We start from the raw sequence: 11,579 nt of genomic DNA, 5'->3' as shown, positions 1-11,579 counted from the left end.
TTAAAAAAAAAATTCCCACTTAGGAGACAGAAGAAGCAACATAAAAATTAAATCCATGTTACGGGGTCAAAACTATAGCCATTAAAAATGTTTTTCTTGTACCTAATAGTACTTATTCTAAAGAGGGACAAAATAATTATAGGTTCATTCATTTTGTGTGTGTTTTTTCCCTCACCTTGGTTGTCTTTTGCAGATTACATCTCGTCTAGCAGATGTGTTCAACCAAAGGTGTGAAGTGAACCGAAGGGCTTCTGTGAGTGGCTGTGTCATTGACACCTGTGGCTGGGTCAAGGGCTCCAGTTACCAGGCCCTGGTGCATGCAGCTTCAGCCTTTGAGGTAGATGTGGTTGTGGTTCTGGATCAAGAACGACTTCACAATGAACTGAAACGGGACTTGCCCCACTTTGTGTGTACTGTGCTGCTCCCTAAATCAGGGGGTGTGGTGGAGCGCTCCAAGGATTTCCGGCGGGAATGTAGGGATAAGCGTATCCGTGAGTATTTCTATGGATTCCGGGGCTGTTTTTATCCCCATGCCTTCAATGTCAAATTTTCAGATGTGAAAATCTACAAAGTTGGGGCACCCACCATTCCAGACTCCTGTTTGCCTTTGGGCATGTCTCAGGAGGACAATCAGCTGAAGCTAGTACCTGTCACCCCTGGCCGAGATATGGTGCACCACCTCCTGAGTGTCTGCACCGCTGAGGGCACGGAGGAGAACCTCTCTGAGACCAGTGTGGCCTTCATCATCGTGGTGACCAGTGTGGACCTGGAGCATCAAGTGTTTACTGTTCTCTCTCCAGCCCCCCATCCACTGCCTAAGAACTTCCTTCTCATCATGGATATCCGGTTCATGGATCTTAAATAGAGATCAGGGAGTCTTGCTGCCTGGGGCATGGAGATCTGTGGCCATCACAGAGACAGATGGGCTGAAGAGGGAGAGTCTTTTGAGGCCAGGCTGACCAGTAAATGGTGGACTAGTAAAAAGCATATATTCTACCTCTTAAAACAGGTGGTGGTAACTTAACTACTAATCTTGAGCCAAAAGGAAAACCATGAGACTATGATTGGTTTCTTAGATCACCTAAGGTGCCACTTCAAATTCTCTAAGGCCCTGGAGAATCCCATTTCTTTAACCAGGTACTGTGTGGACTCATTTTTTAAAAAAATCACTGCTTTGTAGGCTATCTATAGTACCTGTTACCTTATTTTTCCAGGATGTACGAGTGTATTAGAAGGACTCTTTACAATAAAATTCAAACTTGGAAAAAAAAATATAAATCTTTGTTTTACTATGGTTGCAAATATCAAAACATTTCTATATGTGACATGGCACCAGAGTTAAGTTAGGGTTTTTCAAAATGTTGACACTCCAAGCTCAAAAGGTTCGCCATCACTGATATAGGCCTAACCAATGGATACAGACAAGAGGGGGGTGAGGGCATGAGTGGGGGGGATGGGGGGGTAATGTGGGGATAAGGACACATATGTAATAATCAATAAAAAAATTAAAATAAAATAAAAACTTACCATCTCTTAAATAGTGTTATTATTTATTTGGTTACTTATTCATTGTTTCTTCACTTCACCAACATCTATCCTCAGGATCTAGAACAACAACTTTCACATAATATGTACTCAACAAATAGTAGTTGAATGAAGGAACAAAGTCCTGCAACAGCCTCCAGTGACTTCTAAACCTTTTTTTACCTTGACCTACAGGAAGAAAAACATTTTGCACTGTGATCCAGTAAAGACTCACCCTCATGCCCTTGCCCTAACCGGTTTGGCTCAGTGGATAGAGCGTCGGCCTGCGAACTCAAGGGTTCCAGGTTCGATTCCGGTCAAGGGCATGTACCTTGGTTGCGAGCACATCCCCAGTAGGGGGTGTGCAGGAGGCAGCTGATCGGTGTTTCTCTCTCATTGATGTTTCTAACTCTCTATACCTCTCCCTTCCTCTCTGTAAAAAATCAATAAAAATATATTTAAAAAAAAAAAGACTCACCCTCATGAATGTATATATCTATAATTAAAAATATTTCCAGCTGGCATGGCTCAGTGGTTGAGAGTCAACCTATGAACCAGGAGGTCAAGGTTCAATTCCCGGTTGCGAGCTCAGTCCCTAGTGGGGGCCATGCAGGAGGCAGCCTATCAGTGATTCTCTCTCATCATTGATGTTTCTCTCTCTCTCCTTCTCCCTCCTCTCTGAAATCAATAAAAAAACATATTTTAAAAAAGTATTATTATGTGTGGTGCTGTCTGATTATGTGTGAAGTTGCCCAATATTATTTATTATATCCTATTATGTTTCATTAAAAAAAACCTCTGCCATTTAAGTAAACTTTAAATTTGATTTGAGCATCTACTAATGGAACTTAACCAGAAGTTTGACAAACACTGCCCTAATGCATCCTCCACAACCAGAGTGTTCTTACTAACTCAGAAGTCTTGTCATGTTACTTCCCTGCAAAAAATCCTTCAATGGCAATCTGTTAGTCTCAGGCAGTTTTTCCCAAACATCGGTAATTTATGGCTGTTCATGTACCAGCTATAATATAATATATTCAATTTTTGTTTGTAAATTGAAACACTTTTGTCACTCAGGCTCATCTTAAGCAATAATGTAAGAGAAGTAATATGTTAGACGCATGAATTATATATTTTTCTAGTGCGTATTAAATCCATTCACTACCCAAAAAAAACCACTGGACTGTGTGCCATCTAAAATCCTCTTGTTTATCACTGGGCCACACTTTTGGGGAAACCTGCTCTCAGGATAAAGGTCAGATGCCTCAGCTTAGCCCACGAGGCACTCTGAAGCTTGCTGGTGCTTTCCACCGCAGTCTCATTTTCTTTTACCACTTCCTGCATTCATTCATTCTGAATGACTGGCAGGTCCCTGAATGCGCCAAGCTCTCTTTGGCTCTAGGACTCTGTACTGCCACCTCCTTCCTCTGCCTAGAGCTCCACCAGAACCCCCACTCACCCCCTTTCAGGTCTCAGCTAAAATGTCGCCTTGGGAAAGCAGTCCTGGCCGCGGGGCTGGGCTGGGTGTCCCCCAGGACCCTATGCTTAGCCCTGTCTGGGAGTGTGTCCCCCTGAAGTGAAGCAGTTTCTTCACCATGTTTCACTTCAGCTGAAGGCTGAGCTCCTCTCGGGGAGGAAGAGTATTTTATTTTCCATAGTATGTCTAGTATTTGGAACAGCACCATAAATTTAATAGCGATCTGGTTGAGGAACAAAAGGAGACCTGTATGGATTTCTCAAGGAAATGAATATTGCTGACACTCAGCATGTTGTCTGAAACATACTAGGCATTCAAAAATGTTGTTAAGTGATTGAAAGAAGTGAGGGCTGATGCTCACCCTGGGAACATTACTTTCAAAAAAATTATTTGAGAGATGGTCTCAAATTCTAATGTCTTTGCTCAATGTGACATTATTCTCTCCTTCTTGCCCAGGAAGAGGTCAGAAATGAGGTCAGAATGTGTGTCTGTGGCCTAAGAGACTTTTGGTCCCTTGATAAACAAGCCTGCGTAGCAGAGGACCGGTCTGTTGGGAAAGCCACAGCACCACGGGGAGAAGTAGCTATAAAGTAAATAGCAAATGTTTGACTTGATCTTAAAATCCATGCTTCATACACGGGTTCAGCACATTTAATGTTATTTTACTATAAATTCAGAATTTGATGCCATTATTCCTCTTTGCTGAGATTCTAGAATATAGCCTATGTGATTTTTAAGACTGATGGTAATAATTTTTCTTAGAATGTGTGCCATAGGGATATATGATAAAGGTTTTTACAGTAACTAAATTGTACTCCAAGACTTTTATTTTTCTTTTCGGTTCAGCACATTTAATGTTATTTTACTATAAATTCAGAATTTGATGCCATTATTCCTCTTTGCTGAGATTCTAGAATATAGCCTATGTGATTTTTAAGACTGATGGTAATAATTTTTCTTAGAATGTGTGCCATAGGGATATATGATAAAGGTTTTTACAGTAACTAAATTGTACTCCAAGACTTTTATTTTTTTTTCTGTTAGCTCTACTATCTGGCACCTTGGGGAATGGGGCATTTGGTATACATGGAGTCTCCAAATAACTGATGTTTAATGTTGTCAGCACCAAACCATTATAAAACAAAAGATATGGACACTTTCCCAATATGCCGTATACTTCCCTGGCTTTTCAAACAAATGCCCCAAATATTAACTGCTGCGTGCTGACTCGGGGCTCTCCCTATGGAATCAGTTATTTGGATGTCATATCTGTTCATGCCAGAGGTCTGCGGAGCACTCATGCAGACTCAGATGCCATGGGGCCTCAGGCTAAGTGGGTGATGACTTCAGCTGTGACATTGAAATTCATTTTTTTGGCAAACAAAACCAAACCCCAAATCAGCTGATTTCTAAGTCCCCCCTCCCCTTTTTTTCCTTGGGTGGAGTAGATGATGTGTATTGGTTCTTCATTTTTATAATCAGCATGGAAGACTTATTCACAATTATAAAACAGATTCCTCCTCCCACCCCCACCCTTTTCGTAAGGGAAGAATGAAGCTTACTAGTATGTAGCCATATAATTTTTTTTCGGAAAAGTATAAAATAATTGTCTTTATGAAATGTCAGTGAAAGAAAAGGTAAAACAGCCTTTTCCCACCAGACAACCATCTACTCTTCGTTTCATTCGATATCACTACTATAGATCACTTCCACCTACTTTTCAGTTTGCATTTGCTCTTCAGCCTTACTTGTTCAGAGTTTTTCATGGGGCATGAGGATTATTTTACAATCATTTCAAGATGTGTGTGTGTGTGTGTGTGTGTGTGTGTGTGTGAAAGGACTAGCTGCAATGAATATAATGAACAGCATAAACCAGTGGTCGGCAAACTCATTAGTCAACAGAGCCAAATATCAACAGTACAACGATTGAAATTTCTTTTGAGAGCCAAATTTTTTAAACTTAAACTATATAGGTAGGTACATTGTTATTAACTTAATTAATAATTTTGGATTGAGTGCTTAGTATTAACAACATGAGTTCAATACACTAATATATTTATGGAATGCCTATTATGTATCTAAGGCTGGAGATAACATGACATCCTTCAGGAACTTACATTCTAGTGAGGAAGATCAACTTTAAATAAATAAATAGTCACATCAAATAATTGCAGTTGTCATGAGTGCTAAGCAAGGAAATAAACAGTAAGCAAGAGAAGTTATTTAGCAAGGTTAGGCATTTAAACCCCTCTAAGCAGATAAGTTTCATTTTATAATAATAAAGCCACCAACACAAAATAATTACAATTCTTAAATTGATGACAAAAATACCTGTAGGATTTGCAGCTGGTTGGAAAAATACAGGTAACTTTATGCTTCGAGTAGGTAGTTTTGTCACCCACGCGCAATTTGCGGACATGACTAGCACTAACCACTGCACAATGAGACTGCTGACTGACTGGCTCACTCAACTCGTGTATGAATCACGCGTGGCTTATCCCGCAGCCCACCTGCGCCGCGTCTCTCCTGTCACCCCTCCTGTCACTGGACCGACCGACCCACACCCCCCACTTCCGAACCACTTCTTCAAAATAGACTCGCCCAGGCGGAAAAACGACTTTTGCGCATGGGCCACGAAGTTTCAATCACACTGTACGTGCGCGCCCGCACGTGGTATTTTGTGGAAGAGCCACACTCAAGTGGCCAAAGAGCCACATGTGGCTCGCGAGCCGCGGTTTGCCGACCACTGTTCTAAACCATAGTTATCTCAGAGCTGATGAACCCAGTGCAAGCCAGTACCTTTTTACCTCTTCTGTTGTTTTGCACGTGGGCTTTAGTAAATGTTTATTCTGAACATTGGAAGGTAGGAAACTGACTCCTTTGTGTTGGTTTCCATAATTGTTTAGCAACAGGGTAGTTTTAACATTCCCTGGTAAGCCCAGAATTCTAACATGCTTTTAAATTTAAATTTTAAAAAGATAGTACAAACAAGAAAGAAAACGTTCATCACTACATTGTATCACGTTATCTGGCAATAAGCAAATGTATAAAATCTTTAAAAGCTCTAGAATAATAAAAAGTTTCCAACTGCTATTCTATTTTATGAAAACTCACAGATTTAATATACTATAGTAGTTAACTTGTCTTCATTCTGCTTAAAGTTTGGGAAAGAATAGGTGGGAACTTGATTCACTGGTATTTGCCGAGTAGAAGCATCTTTACAATAGCCCAAATTCATCAGCTTTACACATGAACTTATTCAGGCAAAGACTGTGCTCAGAAATAGATTCTCTGAGTAATGTGATATATTTTTTATGCAACTTAACTGCTTAGGTTTTTCCTTGCTCCATCTGCTTATCATATGCCCTTTTTATTGCCCATGCCAAGCACACTGTAATAAGTTTTTCCACTTATATAGATTTTTAAAAAAATATATTTTATTGATTTTTTACAGAGAGGAAGGGAGAGAGATAGAGAGTTAGAAACATCGATGAGAGAGAAACATCGACCAGCTGCCTCCTGCACATCTCCCACTGGGGATGTGCCCGCAACCAAGGTACATGCCCTTGACCGGAATCGAACCTGGGACCTTTCAGTTCACAGGCTGACGCTCTATCCACTGAGCCAAACCCGTTTCTGCCACTTACATAGATTTTTATATTTGCATAGTTCCTGTCTTTTCTCCTGCTTCAATTCACTTTCAGACACTAATCTCCCCACCCCCCATTGGATTTTATTTTTAGGAAATGTGGTTCAGCACCATCCTTAAGTTCTTCTTAATAGTAAGAATAACAATAACTATACTACTGCTACTATCTAAAACACATAGAACATTTAACTATGTGTCAGATATTGTTCTAAATATTTTACATGTATTAAGATTTAACATTCTTAACTACCCTAATGAGGAAGTTGCTATTATTTAGCCCCATTTTCTAGGCTGGGCACTTGGCAGTACAGGGAAGTTAAGCTAGTAAGTGGCAGAAGCAGGATTTAAACCGAGGAGGGTTTAAAATGTATATATTTTTATTTAAGAGAGAGAGATAGAAACATCAATAATGAGAGAATCATTTATCGTTTGCCTCCTGCATGCCCCCTACTGGAGCTCCTGCCAACAACCTGGGTATGTACCCTGACTGGGAATCGAACTGTGATTTCCTGGTTCATAGGTCAATGCTCAACCACCAAGACACACTGGCTGGGCTAAACTGAGGAGGCTTTAATTGCAATCTGTAGACTTAACCACCAAGCTAACCTCGAGGTACTAATAGAATTGTATCCTCATAATTATTGCTTTATTTTATTTTCCTTTCCCACTGGTATCATCCTGGTCCAAGACCTTGTGTTCATTTATTCTTATGTTCTTGGCCATCTTGACTTTTCCCTCACGTCTTTTCTGTATCCCTCTAAACCAAGTTGACGAATTTCAGTGCAATCGAGTACCTCCCTTAGATGCTCCTGAGAGATGGAAGGCTACTTATCTTTGTAAACTCAGGAATTCATTACATAAATTCTACATACTAAGTAAGAGAGAGTAGGCCTTCCATTAATTTAAAAATTTTATTTATTGATTGATTTTTAGAGAGAAAGGGAGGGAGAGAGAAACATCAATTTGTTGTTCCACTTATTTATACATTCATTGTTGCTTGTTGGTGTATCTGAATGACACTAACCAACTGAGTCACCTGGCCAAGGCTCATTCATTAGTTTTGTGTGTTTTTAAAAAACAATTTTATTGAAGTATAACATATACAAATAGCTGCACATATTTAATGTGTACCATTTGATGAGTTTGGACATATGCAAGCCCCATTGATACTACACTATCACTACATTCAAGGCAATAGATATATCCAATACCTCCCGAGCTCTGTCTCTCCCTCTCTCCGTCCTTCCCTCTCTCCATCCTTCCCTCTCTCCATCCCTCCCTCTTTTCCTCCTTCCCTTCTCCCTCCTCCTCCTCCTTTCTCTCTCTCTCTCTCTCTCTGAAAGAACGCTTAATATAAGATTTGTTAAGAAAAATATTGAAGTACACAATACCATATTGTTAACTGTAGGCGCATGTTGTACAGCAGAGCTCTAGAACTTATTCACCTTGCATAACTGAAACTTTATACTCATTGAATAACAACTTCCCATTTCCTTGCTCCCCCCTCCCCCAGTACCTGGCAACCACCATCGTATTCTCTGCTTCTGTGAGTTTGACTATTTTAGGTAACCTCCTATATGTGGAATCATGCAGTATTTTTCTTTCTATGTCCTCCAGGCTCATTCATGTTGTCACAAATAGAAGGATTTATTTCCTTCCTTTTATTTATTTATTTACTCATTTATTTTTTGTTAATCCTCACCCTAGGATATTTTTCCATTGATCTTTTTTTAGAGAGAGGGGAAAGACAGAGAGAAACATTGATGTGAAAGAAACAAATTGATTGGTTGCCTCCTGCATACGCTCTGACCAGGGTCTGGGCCAGGAAGTAGCCTGCAACCAAAGTACGTGCCCTTGATCAGGATCGAACCGGGACCCTTTGGTCTGCAGGCCAATGCTCTGTCCACTGAGCAAAACTGGCTAGGGCAGATTTCCTTCCTTTTAAAGGTTGAATAATATTCTATTGTATGTATACACATTTTCTTAATCTATTCATCTGTTGATGGACACTTAAAATTGTTTCCATAGCTTGGTCATGAATTTGAGAATATATCAATGATCTGCAAGTGCCCTTCAGATCTGAAGCAGGAACTCAGGGGCAGGTGTCCCAGGGAAAGATGGCCCATTGGAACAGGAAAAGCCATTTTTCTCCTGGGTCCAGTAAAAATGACAAGATGTGGAGGCAGGCTCCTGTGGGCCAATCTCTGACAAGACTATGAATTTAGAGCTTTGCAAAAGGAAACCAAGTTTCTCCTTAAGGTAGAACCAGACTTCACAAATGGCTCATGCTGCAGGCAACACATGGGTACAGAAGCCAGCACTTTCACAAATTCCTGAGCTTGAGAGGTCCAGGATGCTTGAAAGATGGTTAGTACAGAAAGTTCTGAAGACCTGGTGAAATCTTTGGAGACAAGAGATGGACGTACAGTCCTCTTATAAAGAAGCCAGAGGGCTAAAACCGAAGAGAACCCATTCCAGAGCCAGAGGAGAAGAGGCTCTGGGAGACCTGCCAGTTCGGCCAAGGGTGAACCTGAGGAGGGGCGGTGAAGGACTGAAGAAAAGACAGGCAAGAGAATACAGCTGGGGCTTGGTGAATCTCCCGTGCCTGGATGAGGACACAAAAGACGCAGCCGGCAAGCTGATGCTTTATTTTATAGTCTAAAACAAGGGTAGATTAACATGTATACAAATGTTCTTGTTTTGGCAACACTTGCTGCACCTCCCACAGCCCATTAGCTACTTAGGAAGGAATTAGGGAGGGATACAAGGTCTGGCTTAATTATGCTAGGAGAGCTCTGCCCTCCAGGCTGGGACTTGTTTGTGGCCCTGCCACAGGTCAGCCTGAGGCTTGACCCTAGAGCCACTCCCTACACATCCCACCAATCAAAGCAGCGGTTCCAGCCCTGTCTGGGTTAGGCCACATCAGGTAAGATAGTTGGGTGGATGTAGGCTGAATCTGACCCATAAACAAGTTTCATTGTTGTTGTTATTAATCCTCACCCAAGGATATTTTTCCATTGATTTTTAGTGAGTGGAAGGGAGGGGGAGGGACAGAAACATCCATGAATTGGCTGCCTCCCAACACATCACCCCTCCCCTGAGGGCCAGGAATGGAGCCTGGGGATGGATGAAGCCTGCAACCAGGTACATGCTCTTGACCAGAATCGAACCCGGGCACTATAGTTTTTTAAATATAGTGTTCTTGCCCTGACTGGTTTGGCTCAGTGGATAGAGCATTGGCCTGCAGACTGAAGGGTCCCTGGTTCGATTCTGGTCAAGGGCATGTGCCTTGGTTGTGGGCACATCCCCAGTTGGGGGTGTGCATGAGGCAGCTGATTGATGTTTCTAACTCTCTATCTCTCTCCCCTCTCCGTAAAAAAAATCAATAAAATATATTTTAAAAAAATATATAGTGTTCTTTATTCAGCTCATGTGAGATAGTTGTTTATTGTTTCTTAGTTATGGTGTTGAGCAGAGAACTAGATCTATTCCTAATGGCAAACCAACCAACCTTAGCCCACTGGGTATAATCTCCAGGCCTTCAATCCTTTTCAGTTATTAGTTTTCCTGTTACCTAATATTCAGAGCCTGCTTCTTTGCTGCCAGAGGTGCTTTTCATTTTAACCTCTGAATTTGATGCCACTGCAGATGCTGGAAGTTGCCAGAAGGCTGTCCTCCAGATAACTCTCTTGCTCTAGCTTGAATCACTGTTTTGTTGCAATTAGCATTCAGAATATGCACTGTCATTTCATTGGAATATATGTATTTTAATGGAGAAAGCACATTGGAGAGTTGATTGTGGAACTGTGGCTCATACTTGTTCTTCTTAGTTACCTGTGTCTAAATTAAGTTGAACCCCTGGGCCTCAGCTATTTCTAAATAGGCCTCACCATTTACTAAGGTTAGTGCCTGGGGGTACATTAACCTTGCAGACACTAATCTAATTCAGTGCCATCACAAGTGCACAATGCCGGAGTTTGGAATTTTGCCAGAAAGCACCATTCACATGAACATTCAGTTGCCAAGGGGTGGAAAGGTGGGTGTGGACAAGGGAAGAACTCCAGAAATGGTTCTACAGATATTTTAATGCCTATCCTTTCCCTCTCCCCTCAGAGGTTAAGTATTGCAGATACTAAATCAATCTTCACTCGATTATGAAGAAACAGGAGTTTCTTCCCATGGTTAAGTGGCTGATACTCAGGTAATCACTCGACATTCACCGAGCATCTTTTTTGTCACCTGGATGACCTTGTGCTAGGGTGGGGACATCACGATGAGTAATTGTAAACCACCCAGTATGCACGGGCACCTCAGGGTGCCTAACAAATGCTGAATGAAGGCGTCGCTCCGGAGCTCACCATTTGGCTGAGGTCACCTGCAGGGCCTCGCAGGATTGAGACATCCTTGCGCAACTCAGCATTACCAGGCGCCTGCGAGATAGACGGAGAAGTTTTGGGCCCCAGGTAAAGTGAGCGGAAAATACCATGCCAGACCTTGCGCAAAGAGGTCCGGGGCCGTATCTCTAAATCTGTACGCTCACACCCTGCATCTGTTTGCAGACACCAACCGGGTTGGCTCCCTTCAAGGGCGCAGGGCTGCCGCTTCCGGAAAAGGGGGCATTTGGGGTGGTGGGAGGATAACGCAGGAAGGTGGGGAGGAGGGGGCTAGGGAAGAGAGGAGAAACAAAAAGCTAAGACATCCTGGCAGATAACCTTTCATCTACGCCCCTTTCCCTTTCTCTTCCCCGCGCCTGAAACACCCGACCCCCGCGCCCTCCGCTTCTCAGCACGCGAGGCACGAGGAAGGCTGAAGGCGGGCATCCACTCAAAGAGATCCCCCCAGTTCCGATCTGTTCCCAACGGCCGTCCTCCCAGACGCAGCCCGGGGGACCCGGAGCGGGGACCAGCCTCCCCGGCCACGCCGGGCGGG

General features: G+C 42.3%; 1 protein-coding gene across 1 annotated transcript in view; it reads left to right on the top strand.

Moving 5' to 3' along the window:
• Nucleotides 1-1,169, top strand: part of LOC102240760 (polyribonucleotide 5'-hydroxyl-kinase Clp1) — a 5,637-nt gene extending 4,468 nt beyond the window's left edge. The window contains exon 2 of the mRNA XM_005873219.2: nt 143-1,169. Coding sequence (XP_005873281.1) covers nt 143-865 — 723 coding nt within the window. The 3' untranslated portion in view covers nt 866-1,169. The remainder of the gene's footprint in view (nt 1-142) is intronic.
• Nucleotides 1,170-11,579: the final 10,410 nt, after the last annotated feature.

The sequence above is a fragment of the Myotis brandtii genome, unplaced genomic scaffold, assembly GCF_000412655.1.
Source record: "Myotis brandtii unplaced genomic scaffold, ASM41265v1 scaffold4, whole genome shotgun sequence".
In the NCBI taxonomy this organism is placed as follows: domain Eukaryota; kingdom Metazoa; phylum Chordata; class Mammalia; order Chiroptera; family Vespertilionidae; genus Myotis; species Myotis brandtii.
This window is presented reverse-complemented; position numbering and strand designations above follow the sequence as displayed.